Here is a 20569-nt window from a genome sequence, read left to right on the forward strand (position 1 = left end):
AATGTCAATCCATGTGTGTGAGCTGAAAGAGCGCAGAGCCTTCTAATCCTGACCACTGAGCCTTGAGACGGGGAACAATTTCAGCAAAATAAGCGTTTTAAAGTATCCGTTCATGATTGTCCTTCATTACTTAATTCAACTTTTGATACTTTGACCCAGAGGCCAAATTTTTAAGACTTTTGAAGAACTGAGACATGCCGAGTACGTTTCAGAATGTGAATGTTGAAAGGGGTTACCTTCCAAGTCACCGTGGAAGTCTATAGTGCAACTTTAGTTGCTGATGAATATTATTCAGCAACAGCTTACATGTTTCCTAAGCATAGGTGGAAGACTTCTCTGCATTCAGGAAAATAGGTTGAAATTGTCATTCAGTGTGCGGCAGCGAGAACACTCCAATGGAGGAAGGCTATTAGTGGAATACTCTGCCACTGTCTCTTTAAATGCCAACAAATTCCCATCATTACAGAATCTGGCAGTTTTCCTCCTTGTCTGCTGCTTGGCTCTTTATCTCACACTGCCTCCGTCTCTGGGCGTGTAGATCTGGCCCAGTTAGATTGTCATACTTAACAAACATTAATGATTCAAACGGGGCGAAAGGGATGACTTGATTCAGCTTATCGCTTCACAAATTAGCATTTCTCCATATTCTCCTGCATCAACTGTGCATTTAAAATTCCACAATCGCCGTTCTGGGCACGAACAGCTGTGGCAAAAGAGCCAAGAAGACCTTTCGGTGGACTGTGAGATATTAAGATTGCTTTTGGTAAGAAAAGAGTCTCTCTGATTCTGACACTCAGCAGGTCATTTAATCAAGATATAAGACACTTTTTTCGACATTAATTGATTGTGGAAACAAACAGTTACATGTGCGGTGGAGAAATGAGTGCGAATCAAGGGTCGATACAATGTGTTTTAAAATATGTCATGCAGCTCTAAAGATTATTTGAAAGCTACGGGTAAAGGGTAAACATCTCTGCATCAAGGGCGCCAGTGAGCATATATACAAATATTGAAATCTTTTAATTATTAGCAGCACAAACTGTTCCGAGATAGATTTGGGCTCAGAAGGTAGCAACAAGCAGACCCATGTTTTGATAATGGTACATTCTCTCACATAGAAACCTTGGTGGGCAGAGATTCTATTAGTCTGAAATGTGAAACATGTTCATTTGTGATTTGAGGCGATGTGTCTGCTAAACCCAAACCAGTCAGGGCACGCCACCATTACCTGAATAGGTTCTGAAGCCAACCATTGCCTCACGTGGAGGTCTCCGAGCCTCAGACCGAGATGGGACATGAAGGTGCTCCCGACACTTATCTGGGGAGTCTCTTTTCTGCAAGGGTAAGGCAAATGGCTCAAGCTTTGGTGGCATTCAACTTCCTGACCTTTGCGCCTTTAAGCAGCTTTACTACTTTACCGCACTCTGATCAAAGTTAATAAGTGCTTCATATGTTAATGAAAATTGGTAGTCTTCTTTGTGTTCCAACAGCTTTTTAATACCTATTATAGACTGAAACTTTTAATGGAGGTTTTAGGTCCCCCTGACAAGCCCATTTCATAGCGACTACATAGATACACGGCTAAGCTAAGACCAGAGAGCCGCTGCTCAGTGGAGGAACCTTACACGGGAGACCTTATTCTCCAGAAAGCAGCACAAGATAAAGGCCATGGGATGAGTGGCTGCTTTAAAATCCACGTTCAAGTCCGCACAGGGCTAATTACAGAACGCCATCGCGTTTGAGGGGGTTTAGCTAATCAAGGGCTCCCTTTTCCTCCTATAGTCGAGTAATAACATACTTAAACCATTTAATACAGCCTGAAATGCGTCTTTCTTAATTCACGGCAGTTTCATACAAGTGGAATAAATTTAAGCCCCGCTGACATTAGTTTTAAATAGATCTAAATGAGAAAGGGATCATGGAGCCACCACCTGATGATGGCGTAAAACGTGCCACGAAGAAAAACTAAATGTGGATAAAGGAGGCAAAAGACACTCCGCCACTGGAAGAGTGGACGGAGAACTAATATGAAAATCTGGCATGAAGTGCTTGTGTTTTCACAAATTAATCACTTGGACCACGAAAACCAGCATGTCACATTTAACTTTTTAGTGTAACATTTATTCACAAACACAGACAATATAATGAGAATTGAGGACTAATTTGGTCACACGGTTAGACCGAAAACAATGGAAAAATCACCGCTTCCGACAAACTACTTTGAAGATATTCCAAAGGAGAATATTTTTGTTCTTTCTCCCTATTTTTTATTTTTATTTTTTGCAGTGGCAGCAGCAGCAGCAGCCTCCAATGCGCTCAGCGACATCTATATCATAGCTACTGGGCAATAACAAGCCTATATAAGAGACCGCTTTGAAGTTTAAGGACACATCGTGTCAGACACAAAGACTAAAAGTAGACACGCTGTTGCTAGTAATTGCATTTTCTAAACAAATGCGTCGTTCAACTTTTTCCAGAGAACAAAAGGAAGACATTGGTGCAATTACTGGGGCATCGCCTACCTGAAACATGAACATTTTATTTCCTTTCTGTAATGTAATCCCACGAGGCACATCAGTTTCGAGGTGTGAAAAAGTAATTCTGAACAATTTTCATTTGAAAGGAGAAACAAGGCTATTCATTCAAATATATGGCATCTGTGAAGGGGGACACCTGGGGTAGCAAAGACATGCGACCTGGGGGTAGGAGGAGGTGGGTGGAGAGATTTAAAGGGGGTTGTTATAGTGTTGAGCAACTCTGTCATCTTCTCACTGTAACCTGGAGAATACCACAAATTAGTTCATGCGATGGCATGGTGTGACCAAAATGAAACATACACGCAATTGAATCTAATTGAATTTGAGTTCAAAGAGGAGTGGCGCCTGCTTGACGAAGCTTTGCTCTTTCTCGTGTTGGACCTCCAAGCAATAGCAGGTGCTGCTTCGTGGAGTCACAAGGCTTTTTGCGCAACCTCAAAAGGAACGTCTACGCTCCCCAGTGCATCGGTGCACTCGGACTCACCTTCACAGAATGTATCCGTCTGCCAATCTCTCAGATCAAACCACTTCTCTTGGGGAGGATTGTGGGAATAAAATATCAAAATAGATGATTTCCACTGTAGATAATGATGATGCAAAAGTACAAGAAAAAATATTCATGGCAGGCTTAATTTGAACAGGAGTTTTATTTAAAGCCTTTAGCATGCATCACACTTATTTTTGATGTCTTGGCGCAACGGTTCCCCAGCATATTGTCAGGAATTAGTCACAAAAAAAGCTCTGCACATGCCTTGTGGAGAATAATGGGGGTTTGGTTTCAAATAAATAAATGATTCTCACCTTTGTTGCAGAAGTACTCCATGTCCTCGCAACTCAGGTTCTCTGTATCAAACTCGGCAGGGAAGTTCTCTTCCACTGAGAACTCTTCTTTGGCCAGGAGCTCATTCTCCTCAGGGACACACTCCTCATCCTCTTCCTCCAGGCCATCCTCCAGAGGACCTGAGGAAACACACACACACACACACACACACACACACACACACACACACACACACACACACACACACACACACACACACACACACACACACACACACACACACACACACACACACACACACACACACACACATTCCTGTTTCAATGGTTTTGTGAGGTCCAGATAACTCCAGATAAGGAGTGAGGACCACCGTTGCTGATGAGTTTAGAGAAGAACTAGTGTTACATTTGAACACTAAATGTCAAGCCATTTCCCACTTCAACTTCTTTCAAAACAAAGAAATGAAAAGTGGACTTAAAACTGAAATAACAGCAGGAGTGAGGACTCTGAATGGGTATATTCAAAGTCCTCACCCCTGTAGTGAATTTGGTTAAAATATTTTACCTTTTGTGGTATGGACTTTTTCCTCTCATTAACCACGCGCACGCACATAAACACACACAGTGAGTAAAAAAATTTGTGTATCCAAGTGAAATGAAAATACACACACAAAAAAATCATTTTGGGTGAATTTGTGAGGACCTCTCTGAAACTTTAACAGATGCATATATAGACCCTCTAGAAGCCTTTAGAATGAAAAAGTTGTGAGGACCGGCCAAAAGGGCCTCACTTGTCAAACATGTCCTCACTACGTATGGTTTAAAATGTTAGTGGTCCTCACAAGACCAGTCATACAAACCCACACACACACACACACACACACACACACACACACACACGCACGCACGCACGCACGCACGCACGCACGCACGCACGCACGCACGCACGCACGCACGCACGCACACACACACGCACGCACGCACGCACGCACGCACGCACGCACACACACACACACACACACACACACACACACACACACACACACACAAATACACACAAACACATACACGCACTGATGTTCAGCTGTTTCATCAGATCCTTCAGGCTTTCAAGAAAAAATGCACTTTGTTTAGTTTTCTTAGCTAATCCAAATTTAGATTCTGTTCTGTGCAGTCTTACATGGTCTTACATCCATATAAAACAGCATCCTCTTTTGATTTTTTTTTCCATAACTGCTTCAGACAAAAAAGAAGATGCAGAAAAGTGGTAAATATTGTATGACTGTCTATGTCTTAACGTGTTGTGTTGTATTAATTTGTTATTATGCTACAGTATATGTTATGACTTCAAGATGGCGTCGCGAGAGTAGCTGCCTTTACAGCAGCTCCTATACATGGTTCTTCTACTTTCTTCCTTTCATAACTTTGCTGATGTAAATCGGGAATTTCTCCACTGTGAGATGATTAAAAGGTTTTCTTATTCTTATTTATGGTAATGCAGCCAAGGTCATTGTTGATGTTAATTACAGCCACTGAAAAACAAAACGTCACACAGAAAAAGAAAAAAGTTCCTTTCCAGAGTTTTTGTATGGGAATAAGCTTGGGAGCAGGAATAAAAATACCTTTATTAATTTGTTAGCCTTATCACAGGGTACAATGTAGGCTTTCCATTTACAATCCTTGCCTCCAGGTAATACACCAGTGCAATCTTAGAGCAGACACTTTTCTCTGTGATTAATAACCACCACCCCACGCCCCATACCTCCTCCAGCTGTGCAGTATTATTTCTTTAAATCTTAATGATTTCAGAGTTTTGCTTGTAGCTGTACATCTACTTTGGAATTTGCATATTACTATTTTGCTTCAATCAAGGCCGTTGATGGAATTACTCTTTTGCAACCTGAATTGTATGAGCTGTGAAAAACATCTCACCCAGCCTTTGAATGTCATTAAGATAATCTCACGCACTTTTCCTCACACCACAACATATCTTCTTAGGTTGTTACCCAAACAGTGACGGAGAGGTTTGAAAAAATACAATTCAAGCAAGAAATTGGCATTATTCCTTTTATTTTTTACGAAATCCCTCGCAAGCTTCGGGTAATCATTATTTTAAATGTATTTATTGCTCGCCACCTTTAACATTTTGGGTATTGTACCAGTTTCCCCCCCCCATCACACGAGTTGACTTGCTGCCTCTTGTGCATCATTCTGAAGCGTAAACATAGAGCCCTGATATTCTCAGGACAACTTTCAACGGGTTTCTTCTATTGTGGTGCAAGTGAATGTCTTAGATACTGTATATTAACGCTGTGATTTCAGTTCAGTACAGCAGCACTTGTGTGCGTCTCTCATTTCTCTCAATGTGACCACAGAACAGACCCCCCCACCCGCCGATTTCCCAAAACTGATTGCTCTTTTCATTTATCCTATAAACGACTCCTTTGTAAAGGTCCATATCGGCAGGAGCCCTTGACTTGAAAAGAATTAGCACACTGCTCAAAATAAATTGCAGATGTCGACGCCCTAAATCAGGTGGGAATTTTATGGTTGTCTCAGATGCCAACTACTGATTCGCTGAGAAGTGAAGCGTGATGTGACTCAAGTATCATTTTAAGTAAATACAAAGAGATAAACCAAGCGGCATCAAGGGGAGACCGTATGGCTCGCATTAAATGCTCTGACCAAGGCAATTGGTGACAGCAGGTTCAAGAAAGCAGGAAAATACATTCCGATAAAAACATTCTATTACACTGCTGAATAAGAGCTGTGTGTACAGCAAAACTATTCTTCCTTGGTCGCCGACAAATACAGCAGCGAAAGTGCATACAGAGAAAATGGACCCACAGTGTTGTTCGATAATAAGGGTGAAAAGAGATTAAAGATAAACTTCATGGTCAATAAAACACAAAGATTAGGTAGATAAGATGAAATAGAATTGCAGTTTAATAGACTCCGAATAAGGGCATCTCACATCTCCTCTCGAAAAGATAAAAACTAAGTGGAACATTTTCAAATCGATAGAAATATACTGGAGGCCTATCTGAATATGAAAAAATAAAATACTCTGTTCAGTCAGAGCTACCACAGAGGCCAGATGGCAACCACTTGCCGACGACGTAGATTAGTTAACTTCGTTTGTATTCTCGCGTTTAGTTTATTATACAGTATTCATTGCATGGAGGGACCTGAAATTATTTCAGAGACAGCAATGATAACAATAATGACTTTCTAAACGACTAGCACCACACTCCTAACTCATTTTCTGATAGTGATGTTCCTGCTATATTTAGTTGTTTACTGTTTAGAATCCTATCACATTCAGTGAGTGATCCATGCTTGCTTGGTGCATTTCTATGGGCTTTGCAGGCCAAAACCACATCTGCTATGCCTACTTATCACGCCACCTCTATAGACTTCAATTGGCCAGTGACACGAAAGAGGGAGCTTTTAATTTTTGTTTCATCAAAAAAAACACCACAATCTGTTTGTGATGGCTGGCATTATACAGCCCCACATTTTGCGGGTCCTCACAAATGCATCAGCACTCAAAAATACCAAAACTAAAAACAATAAAATGAAATTAACCGTGTAGGATGTTTTTGACTACTCGTAGCTACTTCAACCAGAAAATTGTTAAATGCCACCACAAAACTGACTTGTGAATGATAAAATGTAAATATGTGCCCCTGATTCTTCCCTTTAGACAAGGTATGCCTTCTGGTCTGTTCTTTTTTTGCATGCTCTATGAACTGCATCATCCACATTCATCGGGCTTTCTTCTGCCTCTGACTTGGAAGAGGAAGTATCAGCCCTGTTCTAACAATCAGTGGGCAAGAGAAGCCAATGTTAATAGAGACATTGGTCGCTGAATGCAGGCTTGATCACAGAGGCTCTTTTGTTCATGGCATGGCCTCTGTCTGATACAGATCGCCCATGCAGAGTGGCGCTCCAGCTTGGGCAATGCTAATGGGCCCGCTGAGTTTATAAAACGGGGTGATACTCGCGGTCCACATGATGGACAGAGGATTAATGAGCCACAGAGGAAGGGGATACTATTTAGAAAGCAGCTGCAGATAGAGGTTGTGGAACAAGCAGCGTTTCCTTGGGTATTCAGAAAGGCGCTTGTAAATAAAATGTATTATTATTATTATTATTATTATTATTATTATTATTATTATTATTATATGGCCACTTGTCACATGATATGTAGGCCGTAACTTTGTAAAAAGAAGAAGGCTGCTCAACAAATACATGTTTGGCGTAAGTGACTGTTAATGTCATGGCATATTTTTTCTCCCTCCTGGAATGTAGGCGTCTTTTGGCCAAGCTGTGCTCCCTACTCTATACATCACAATATCAGCAAACTTCACAGGGTCATGTGTCTTTCAACCCCCACGATGGCTCCCGACAGACAGACAGACCGACCGACAGACAGACAAACAGACAGACAGAGAGAGAAAGAGAGAGACAGAGAGAGACAGATAGATAGATAGATAGATAGATAGATAGATAGATAGATAGATAGATAGATAGATAGATAGATAGATAGATAGATAGATAGATAGATAGATAGATAGATAGAAAATATGACAAACACAGACTCACAGTTCAATTGCATGAGTATTTGAGGTGTGTAAGTAGGAGAGACAGTGAAATGGGAGAAATGCAAGAAGAGACATGGGGCCATATTCTCTGCTTAGCTCTAATGACCTTTGGGAAGCAGAAGGCTCTCTCGGCCTTGGAAAAGACTTGGTGTATGTTAAAAGGCTCAGGCCTCTAATTTAATCCTTGATCACTGTCATGAAATAGAGAGCATGTATGCTACACTTAATGGTTTAATATGTTCCAGGAACCCCCACTGGAATAAAACAATTCCCTTAAGTCTTTCATCTTCCGAAATGCTCGCGATAAATATGGAAACAATGCAAATACAAAGTAAATCGTCACTTATACACACAGTGATGGTTTGAACAAAAATCTGAGTGTGATGGGATCCTGTCTTTCCAAAGTTACAGCCTACTACTTTTTAGAAACTGTATTGTCTAACTTCATTTTTATAGAAATTATGGGAATTGTCTAACTTAAAGTTTGAATTAGGAAGCGAATTAATTCCAACAACAAATGGCTGACTTCCTAAATTTGGGCAACAATTAACAGTCAACAAACTGTGTGGAAAGTCAGCGGCAATGTTTCTTTCCTGGAAATGGCAACAAAAAAGTAGAAGGATGCTGTGGGCTATTCTCTGGGGCATTGAGTGTTCAATTCAATGCATACCTATTCTCATAAAACACACCAGTAGCGTGTACAGTATTAATTTAAAGTGAGACAGATGAGTTGGCCTCAGAATGTGTTTATATTTTTGCATTGTAGAGCGAAACGACTTCCGTCTGATATTGAGACCTCTCGTAAATGACAGCATGTGAAGGTGTTTCCCAGATGTAGAAGGATACCATTTCAAAGACATGGATGATCTGTCTCAAATAATGTCCCCAACTCGTTTTAGTATCAGACCCAAGATCCTGTCGTGTTTTCCAAGTTGCTGGGTTGACTGTTGCTGCGCCCGGTATGGTCTATTGAAGGAGAAGAACACGAGCTTACTTCTTTATCCAGTGAATTTGAATTGGACTGGCTTAAAAACATGCTGGCATTTGACTATGCCATTAAAATGCTGGAGGCACCTCTGAGCATGCCCGAAGGCTTTAGCAGATGCCAAGGAGTGTCTCTATGGAGCTATCTGGGGCTTGCTTCACTCTCCCGCCTTTGCTTGTCTTTCTGCAATTTACACATGCAAGTGTAAGCGGACTTAATATGTCGCTTGCGCCCTTAAAAGTCATACAGATTGTAATTTAGTCATATGGACTATGTTAATTCCTCCTTGAAAGGAGTCATTTTCGCTTTGCAGAGGTGCCATAGTGCTGGCTGAATGATATATTGCGCTAATTCTGCTTGTTGTACGGAAAGAAAAGTTCAGCACGTACCATACACCTAACACGACAGCCAAAACAAAGCAGGTAAAATATGTATACTTTAATTGCGGCTTTTTAAGTCACATTTTCACACAAACGTTGACTTTTAATGAAGCCATTGAGTGCGGCTCCTCGAGGGAGCTATCATGGTTAAGTGGGGGCATCCATCTTCAGCCATCAGCTCATCCGCAGAAGAGTGGAGGCACTGTTGAAAGTATGCTCGCCTCATACTGGCTCCCTTTATCTCCACTAAGTGCAGTGAGCTAAAAGTGAGGAAAAATTTATTTGTTCACCAGCTGTGATTGTCCAAGAAATGTTCATCTTAATGTTGACAAGGTAATGCTATGCTTATATGTAGTTGCTTTTAAGGTTTGATCGATGGGGGCGGGTAGTGGGGTGGGATGAGAGGCAAAGCACCATTTCCATTGGATTCTATAACCAAGTTTAACACTAATAGTAATAGTAGTGAAATCAATTTTCATGGGAATGTACAAAAAGACAATGAAATGCATTAGATAATGTAGATAAAACAATATTTTACATTAACGAATTTCAAGGAAATTAATAGATGTGAGATCCCAATTTCATTACATGCCGAAGGAATGGGCTTGTCTTGGGCAATAAATTCTTCATTAATTCAATTCTAATTTGCCTCTGGTTCCTATTTCTACTATTGATAGTTCTACTTCTTAATACCATGGATAAGGAGAGCAAATCATTGCAGCAACTCAGTGGAGACTGTGAGCCGCAGATATGATCTAAATATTACCAATGCCAAAAGAAGTGTGAAGTCTGATGAACATTTCAAAAGAACAATTCTTTATGGATCAGCTAAATCTTTTCCACTTTTTAATTAAAAGTAAAGAAAATAGAAGTTAATTATCCTGTTAAGATTAGCTGCTGGGCATCTTCCTGTAAATTGGTTCTAATTAAAAGGAAATTGTCAAATGACATTCAAAGCAAGCACTGTCCTTTAAAACAGAGAGTGAGATGGGCTTTTCTCTCCCCAGCCCTCCCCTCCACTTTCCCACCCGCAGCCTCTCCTAATTCTTGATGTGGCCTTGTGAAACTTCTTGCTGAAAGATTATGACTGCGCCAGCGCTTTGTGAGCCCATGGATAGACACACAAACACACACACATACAATTGCGCACACACTCCATGGATAGCAAGGCGCAAAAAGAATAAATAAATAAATAAATACATTATATATACACATACACACACACACACACACACACATATATTTATATATATATACACACATATATATATACACACACAGCGCATATATATATATATATATATATATATATATATATATATATATATATATATATATATATATATATATATATATATATATATATATATATATATATATATATAGTAAAGTCTCGTTATATCGATATTCAAGGGAGTCCGAAAAAATATCGATATAACCGGGACTATCGATATATCCGACCCTGTTTGCATGTAATTTTCTCCGTGCGTGCATAGAAATAGTATCGATATAACCGGGACTATCGATATATCCGATATCGATATAACGAGACTTTACTGTGTATATATATATATATATATATATATATATATATAGCAGTGACGTGCAGTCAGGGGAGGCAGGTGAGGCTATGCCTCACCTGTCATCATGGACATATCAAATGACAAAATAAACAGTTATATTTATTTAGTGATTTGTACTATAACATTCGTTTCCATTTAACTTCACAATTTTTGGACTTTTTTTTCAAAATCGATGAATTTTCACATTTACCGTTCAAATACTAAGTGGAGACGAGCGGTGAGGCAGCAGCCGGCTGAGCCTCACCATGGATTGCGCAATCACTATCCTAACTGTGCCGGCTTGCTCTGCAGTGAGACCGCATTGCTGTCCCTCTGCATATCGCTATTGATGTGTTCAAAAGCTACAGTTTAGCTGGTGTATATAATGTACAGTCACTGTACATTATAAACACGTGTTTATTTTATTTTTATCAAAACTGTGTGCATAGGTGAGGCACATAGTTCTCCTGCCTCATGATAAGGGGCGCTGGTGATTAGAGATTCTTCTTGCAACTCCTCGGCTGCAGAATATTAGAATTAGTGACAGCAAGCTACAGTAAACAGTTAGTTATTTTTTCGTGTTGCTTGACCTTATTTTCAGAATGGTGGATTACATAGTATCTAAATTGAAATAATTTTCTAAACTGGACTTTCAATCGAAGCAGGAGATAATAATTCAAGGAAGACCAACACCGGACTGTATAGCTAACAAACGGTGAGGGATGAATGGAAATCTCCTGGACAGCTTCTCAGCTTTTTGGCCAAGAAGGATCTCATTAAAACTATTCCTGAAGCGACAAAGTTAATCCAGCTCGTGCTCACTGTTCCAGCATCAGTGGAGCGGTCATTCTCAGCACAAAAGACTGAAAATATACAGTCGGAATAGGACTGATCCAGGACGACTTTCTTCACTGGCAGTGATCTCCATTGAGACAGAGAGACTTGGACTTCATTTATTAGTAAAGGTAACACGATAATAACATTTTTTTTCTATGCTACAGTTTGTATACAGTATATAAAGAATGCTGACATGACATTTTAAGCAAAACATGTTAACTGTTGCCAATCAAATGGTGAAGAAGCTACTCTCTGTAGTTCATATGGTTGTAAATCTGACTGTGATGTCGTCAGTGCCTCACCAGCCATGAACCTCACCGCACGTCATTGATATATATATGTATATATATAAAATCCTCGTCTCACCCACCATGGGTGGTGTCTGTCCCCCATTTTAGCTCGGGTCCTCTACCAGAGGCCAGGAAGCTTGAGGGTTCTGCGCAGTATCCGTGCTGTTCCTAGCACTGCGCATTTCTGGACCGAGATATCTGATGTTGTTCCCGGGATCTGTTGCAACCACTTGTCTAGTTTGGGGGTCACTGCCCCGAGTGCTCTGACCACCACAGGCACGACTGTCACCTTTACCTTCCAGGCTCTCTCCAGCTCCTCTCTGAGCCCTTGGTATTTCTCGAGTTTCTCATGTTCCTTCTTTCTGATGTCTCCATCACTCCGGACCGCTACATCCACGACAACGGCTTTCCTTTGCCCTTTATCTATGACCACGATATCTAGTTGTTTGGCCATTACCATTTTGTCAGTCTGTACCTGGAAGTCCCACAGGATCTCTGCTTGGTCATTCTCTACTACGTTGGGAGGTGTTTCCCATTTTGACCTTGGGGTTTCCAGTCCATACTCCGCACAGATATTGCGGTAGACTATGCCAGCCACCTGGTTATGGTATTCATCATCCGTTAGAGCCTTCTCTTTGATGTATTCATTGAGCTTGGATGTTTCATCCTGGACAGTGGCTCTCACACTTACTAGTCCGCGGCCTCCTTCCTTACGGCTTGTGTACAGTCTCAGGGTGCTGGACTTGGGATGGAACCCTCCGTGCATGGTGAGGAGTTTTCGGGTCTTAACATCCGTGGTCTGGATCTCTTCCTTTGCCCACCTTATTATTCCTGCAGGGTATCTGATCACTGTTAGGGCATAGCTATTTATTGCCCAGGTCTTGTTCTTGCCATTGAGCTGGCTTCTGAGGACTTGCCTCACCGGCTGGAGGTATTTGGTCATAGCCGCTTTCCTTGTTGCTAGTTCGAGGTTGCCATTGTCCTGTGGTATACCGAGGTACTTGTAGCTGTTTTCAATGTCTGCTATTGTTCCTTCAGGGAGTGAGACCCCTTCAGTGTGGACTACCTTGCTCCTCTTAGTCATCATCCGACTACATTTCTCCAGGTCCAATGACATCCCGATGTCACTGCTGTAGATCCTGGTTGTGTGGATCAGGGAGTCTATGTCCCTTTCGCTCTTAGCATACAGCTTTATGTCATCCATGTAGAGGAGGTGACTGATTTTAGCTCCATTTCTGAGGCGGTATCCATAGCCTGTCTTGGCGATTATTTGGCTGAGGGGGTTCAGTCATATGCAGAACAGCAGTGGGGAGAGTGCATTACCTAGCGGCTGGATAGCTCACCTGACAAGGCAGCAGTTTGGCATACAGGAGACAAGGGTAAGAATCCCGCTTGGGCAGAGATAAAATGAGCACAAAACATCATCCAGTGTGGGTCCTTGGGTCCCTTCATGCATACAATGATAGAGACAATAATGGACGAATGACATGCCGGCTCAGACGTCGGCCGGCCAAACAAGGTCTGGGGAACCAGAGCACCTTGATGAAAAATGGGCTACTGCAACAATCAAATGGTGAATAAGCTACTCTGTGGAGTTGATATGTTTGTAAATCTGCCTGTGATGATGTCAGTGCCTCACCAGCCATGAACCTCACCGCATGTCACTGCTTGTAAGAATATTATACCACTACATTACACGCCATTGGTAATATTTCTTTCAATCTTTCGACGGTTACAAATGAGCTTCGAAACATTTTGTTTGGCCATTGCGATCTGCCGTTTTATCTGATTTCAAAAGGGTTTCATCAGTCTCGCTCCCACCCCACTACATTGTATCATAGACAATACAGCAACAGCCTATCAGAAGAGTGTGAAACCTCTCGCTGGATCCGCTCCATCTGCTGTGGCTAATGATGGTGCTGTTCGTTGCCGGGAGCAGAACTGTATGGGAAGGATTTACACCCATAATTCCTGTGGGGCCTCAGAACTCCTTCACTCTCTAAAACAGCATCACCCCATCAATTTTCACAGGATAGCTGAAAAGCCAGTGACAATGGGGCAGCAACAATGACTTCTTATATAACTGACAAGTACCTTTTTGTATTGACACAACTTGCCGCAAAATCTGAGGAGTAGCGCAAAGTGCACTGAAAAGTAGATGACATACCTTTGAGACAGTGGTTATCAAACCTAATTTTACTTGAAAATCCACTGGGTGATGAGAATATGACAAGCAGCTAAGTGAGAAAGGGGGCTGTTTTTGTCATGCTGTAATTAGAGTAACAGTAAGGTGGGGTTGGGGGAAGGGGGTGCAGAAGGAAACAATACAAGAAAAACTGCTCTTTCTTATTTCAGCTTTTCTTACTGTTTGTACATTGTCTGACATTAAATTTTAATACAACAATAAATCTGTGTGGACCGAATGAACATACGAAAACATGTTTTAACACTATGGCTTACAACTAGAGAAATAAATCTACCATGGTGAGTTGATGAAAAGGTGTCTTCAGCCGGCATATCTTTGTATCGGTGCTGCACCGATTTATTTGTTACGATATACAGTAAAGTCTCGTTATATCGATATCGGATATATCGATAGTCCCGGTTATATCGATACTATTTATATGCACGCACGGAGAAAATTACATGCAAACAGGGTCGGATATATCGATAGTCCCGGTTATATCGATATTTTTTTGGACTCCCTTGAATATCGATATAACGAGACTTTACTGTATCTTACACCAGTGTAAATTTTGTGGAGCGTTCACACATACAAAGCTTCGTATTGAAGTGAAGTGAGTTAACCCTGGCGCAGCCCCGCTTGCGTTCACACGTTAGTCCCTGCAGCCACGCAATAGGAGATTAATAATATGGAAATAAAACATAGGCATACATAAAGTGTACTTCCTTTTCCTCGCCTCGTTAGTGACATTTTCAAAAAGCATGGTTTATAGATGTCCATTCATATCAACGCTCAGATACCGTAAAAGGAACCTGCAGAAGGACAATGTAGGAGACTGGACTGTATCGGAAAAGTGATGCAGCTCTGAAACAAAAAGATGTGTCGTGTTGATTCTTTTTAAAACATATACTTTATTAATGTGTTTAACTAAAGCAAATTCAGGCACATCTTTCTCCTTCTCTGTCTCAGGGCATTCTACTCAAGAGGCGCTCAATGACCACCCATGAAAACGTAAATCACCGATGACTGCAATGACATTCCAAAAAGCAACCATAATGCACAAAAAAATCAAAAGTGGAAGTAACAAAATTAATTCTCTACAGTGTCCGTAGGGTGTCCGGCCTCTCCCTTAGCGATGAGGTGAGAAACCTGGTCATCCAGGAGGGGCTCAGAGTCGAGATGATTCTCCTCCACATAGAGAGGAGCCAGATGAGGTGGCTCGGGCATCTGATTAGGATGCCTCCTGGACGCCTCCCTGGTGCGGTGTTCCGGGCATGCCCCACTGGCAGAAGACCCTGTGGACGATCCAGGATACACTGGGAATGCGTCGGGATCTGGCAGAACGATCTGGAAGAAGTGGCTGGGGAGAGGGAAATGTGGGCTTCCCGACTGAAGCTTATGCTCCCGCGAGCCAACTTTAGATAAGCGGCAGACAATGGATGGATGGATGTCCACAGCTGGACTCGACCTGAAATGAATCGCAGTGCATATTACAACTACACTAGCTGTAGATGAACCTCTGCTGAATAAAGAGTTGGTATCCCGACTGCTGTGTTCAAAGCAAACTTGAGAAAAACAATGAATTTAGCCATGTTTTAAATGCACCATAGCCTGAGAACTAGTTTACCTTAGATGTGCACTGTATACTTTTATTTTGCTCTGTTTTGAATCACTAAAAAGGGCTGCTGAAGGAGCTGTTGTGTGAAAAAAAATCACTGTAATTGATGGCTAGTTGTGCAGTGTGAATAACTGCACCGAGTGAAAAAAAATAAATAAAAAGAATAAAAATAAAATCAAACTTCTTGTTTCAGTAAATGTTTACAATTAACACAAAGAAACCAAATCCATAATTCCTCATTAATAAGAGAATTAAAATATATATATTAATTAACAATTGGGTCACAGAGAAAACAATTCATTTACAAAACAACAACATATCACTAAACAAATTACGTGTGCTCTGAGAAGAGAAAGCTTCGGAAGAACAAAGAAAGGCATTCATAATCATTTCTTGGCCAGTCTAGCATGTCAATGGCCACCGTCCCTGTGGTGGCCAGTACTCTGGTCCTCATAGACATTATAATGGTATCCAAATTGTTTGGTTTGCTATTGCAGTATGGTTGAAAATTTCATATTTGCTGGTGGTGCATTATGATGATATTGGTACAATGGTAGTTATTACCCGTTTCTGCAGGAAGACAGCACGCTTATTAAGCCACAGTAATTTAGCAAATATACATTGTGAATATGAGGTTGTTGGCAGAGATTTAAATTAGGTCAGAAACGGAATACATCAATTGCAACCCATATGTGCATCTTGTTTTTTTTTCCTTTTCACTCCCAGCCCCCTTCCTCAGCCATCTTTGCTCAGAAGCTTGGCGATGAAGCAGCTTGAAGACTGCAGATGTGCGATATGTGAAAATCACATTTGCAGATGATCTTGAAACTCCTTTTTAATATTCAGGAATCAGACATTCTGCATTGAAAAGCTCGCTAAGACGATTCAGGGAAGAAAAAGCAAGATCAGCGTCATTGAGGCAATCGTTGGGAGACTTGGTTTACTTTTTACATATTTCACAAAATTGTAAAACATCACCAGTTATCGGTGATAACAATGCAAATTTTTGTCACAGAGCGCAGAAAGATTGTGTCAAAATCCAAAGTGCCCCTATGGCTTAATACCCTCAGCATATTTGGGCTTTGATTTCTTTCATTCTTCACTGTGAAGTCACACAGGGGGTAAAAGGTATGTTTGTCATGAGGCATTAGCAACATAGCTTAGCAATAGCGCATCAAACACACCAGCTCGTGGCTGGTGTGGGGAAGCCCACTTGGCACCCAGGACGGCGATACGGCACTCTCAAATCTCATCATTAACCAATTTTCACTTCTTTAAGTCAGCACCACACATAAAACTCAGTTTGACCTTGTATTGCGCTGAAAACCACCGGGAAGACAACCGCGTCACCACAGGGTGTTTATATGTTTCTCATTCCTCTTTCTCTTATGGGCACAGGAGTATTTTGCTGCTGTCCAGACCCTGAACACATTCACTGAATGACAGAATACAGCCGCTGCAATTCCCCTGACCGCCTTCGTTTCACTGTGTCTTATCCATGTGCCAAATTTGTCTCAGTGCCATTTTAATTACATCCAAGACAATCTTTATGATGGTAAAAACACCAATCTGGAAAAAAGGTGATAAGTAGGAAAACCACTACTCTTTGGTATCAGTAATAAACAGACACATAATTGAATCATTTGACCTCAGAGGCTGATGTGGAGAAACGGTGTGTTGATATTAAAATGAATTTGGAATATTGAATACAGTTGAGTATTTTGCGAGACGCAGTGGATTTGGCTGCTTGCCCGCCAACTCGCCTAGTGGGCTACAGGGTGAGTTTTTGCGGAGCTGATAAGCCACTGGTAGCCCACGAGCACTCAGATGTATGTGCACATTCTTGCCAAAGGAAGGTTGGCTTTAGTCTCTGTGCGTGCCTGTTTGTATGGACAAGGAGGGAGGGGAAGAGACCCAAATGTGATCGCGTCTGCATGCAAACATCCTCTGCCGCAAACATAACACACCTATGAATACACAAGCAAAGAGGCTTTTCGCATTGCCTTCGAGACAATGACACATGGCGACTTCTTGTTTAGGGATAGCTTTCAGAGGACAATATGTCTCAGATACAACAATTGCCCAGAGATCTGAAAAAATCCCAAAATCCTTTATTCTTCATCTTCTCTCAATCTTTTGCTCACTGTCGGCTCACAGTTCAACACTCACCGGTTTAACTGCTCGCAAATTGGCAAAGGAGACAATTTGCAGATGCAGCAGTTATCAATCCGAACAGACACGCAATCCGGGTGCAATGTCACTTCTCCTCATTATGTTAATGGTTAATACATGCAAATGAAAACATTCGAGCAATTTGATTTCTTTGAAGATAGTTTGGCATATTGTCTTAGCCATAATGACGGCACACTTTTCTCCCTCGCTTCGATATTTTTCAGGGCTGGTTTGTTCATTTTTATCAGCTCTGTGTTTATTTCTAGAGCTACCGGTAGGTGTTTTTCACCTTCCCCTCACTATTTAACTAATTACGATTCAGGTACCATAAGCAGATTTTTCACGCTATTGGTGTTTTTCTTAATTAAGAAACAAATGAATTATCCCCAGCAAAATAGATGGAACAACGGGATAGGGTGCCAGAGGCCAGGTGCGGCACTACTTAATTAGAAGTCACCCCATTGTCTGAGGTTTTTAATGAAGCTCCAATCTAAATGGATATCAAAAAAGCTTCTAGTGCAGAAGAAAAAAAAATAACGTGCCGAGGATGGCCATTTAAAATAATAAGGAAATAAAGATAATGAAAGACAAAAGACATTTACTGGCAGCCCTTGCTCCCACCTTCAGTTCATTGCGAGCAGTGCCCCCTTCACCTATGGATGAGCTCTATTAAAGCGGTACCATCTCTCGCCTGCCCCACCTGCCTGAAGACATCTCTAATGTTCTGCCAAACCAACATGGATACACGCTTTTCAACTTCTCATCAAAGTGGAAGTTTCATTACCCTGTGGATGCTTATCAACTAAGCGAGGCAGCCATCCACTTCCTGTCTCGACTGGAAAAAGAGCTGAGGCGAGCTGAATCCATGTTTGTGAGAAATTGTCCTTTGTGATAGGCTAGTGTTTTGTTCCGGGAAGACCGAAACAAACTTCCAATTAGCTGGAACAAATTGTCACCTCGGTGTAACATACGCAGTAGAAACGGTGGTAGACTAACCGGGTCGGCCCTGTGAAGCCCAATCATCAGCCTCAGTGATGCTGGCATCCTGCCAAGCAAAGATGATAACATCGGGACTGCTTTGACTGAAATAAAAACCCATAGTATGCCCATATGTGCTGCCAACCTCACCAGTCCTTCTTCAGACAGCATGGCTTAGGAGCTCCCAACGGATGGGTCAGTGCCCACTGATACAAGCCCAGCAACCACCTTGTCCACGCCAAGTATCCCTGCACCCAGGGGCTGTGCCATCAATGCCATGACTAGGACCAGAGTAGCACCCCACCCCCCAAACCTTCCAGGAATCCATTTCAAAGGTTTTTTTTTTATGGATCAAGTATACATTGTGATTTTTATTTCTTTCTAATGTGCTGTATGAAAAAGCTGATGGAGGCAAGCTTTGAACTATTTTTAAAATACATTACTGATTTCAAATTAAAGAGATTACATGGAAAAAAAAATCTTATCAAAAATATTTATCAAAGTCAAAGTCATCTTTATTGTAAAATATGCTAATATGCATGACCTACATCACAGATGAAATTACTGTCCTCTCGGACCCAGCGTGCAAGGCACTTATAATGACTTTAAGAAACATAATAAACGCAAAAACGGCAATTTGCCGGGAGAGAGAGGGGAGCCGCTGCATGTTCACTATGGTATGGTACATACTATGGTACTCATAAACAATTTGATACATGAACAGCGTTGTGTCAATGAAAAAAAATAAAATGTTTGTATAGATGTGTTGAGATATGGGGAATTGGCTTTGCAGAGCAGTACCTGACAATAATTGTATAGTGCCACTTAGCAGTTTTTTTGACGACGATACTAGTGCAGCGTGTTCAACCGGAAACAAATTCCTTGTGTGTTCTACATACTTGGCAATAAAGATGATTCTGATTCTGATTAAATTTCATTGCATTTGCAAATCTGGACAAAACTGTAACTATCTTCCTGACTCAAACACAAAATATCATCAGAAAAGGGGGGAAGGGGAGGGTCATTTTTTACATCCATAATCATTAATTACCATAATCCCCTGGCTGTTACTTGTGTGCTTTCCTCATTGACATCGTTACTTGTTTATTTATATCTTTGAATGCGATTAGAGGGGGAGATTACTTAGCGCAAAACACATGAGTAATATTCAAAGACGGAAGGATAATGGTCTTTTGGCGTTTTCCTAGATCCTTTCAAATGCAACGGTGGAGTATCAGAACAATACAAGTGGATGTACTCCATATAGTATGACAACAATAATACAAAATCCTCAATGGGTGAGCTCCCATGTAAACACTCCAGCTCAACACACAGGTAGGTAAGTCCGCTGACGTTTTTTTCACCTATGTAGGAAATTTGCGAATGACATCAACTAACTCGAACCACAAAATAATGTCACACTAAATCAAGATGGTGTGATGAAAGGATCCACCCATTGCATCCGCAATTATCAAATACACACACACACACCACACATACACCCACACACGCAAACAAAAACACACATACAGATATACTGATATGGCAGTATTTTAAAACCATTCAGCTTCGTATGATGAATTAAGAAAGTTTTTTGACAAATAAAATAGAAGATGAATTTATTTGCCGCTGTAAATG

The 20569-nt window shown here is 41.2% G+C and overlaps 1 protein-coding gene across 1 annotated transcript in view; it reads right to left on the reverse strand.

Moving 5' to 3' along the window:
• The window catches only part of zfpm2a (zinc finger protein, FOG family member 2a), a 125891-nt gene that overhangs the window by 88254 nt on the left and 17068 nt on the right, over positions 1–20569 (reverse strand). The window contains exon 2 of the mRNA XM_088999689.1: positions 3339–3497. Coding sequence (XP_088855815.1) covers positions 3339–3497 — 159 coding nt within the window. The remainder of the gene's footprint in view (positions 1–3338; positions 3498–20569) is intronic.

Source organism: Hippocampus bargibanti, linkage group LG06 (assembly GCF_051943395.1).
Source record: "Hippocampus bargibanti isolate YZ-2025 linkage group LG06, ASM5194339v1, whole genome shotgun sequence".
Classification (NCBI taxonomy): domain Eukaryota; kingdom Metazoa; phylum Chordata; class Actinopteri; order Syngnathiformes; family Syngnathidae; genus Hippocampus; species Hippocampus bargibanti.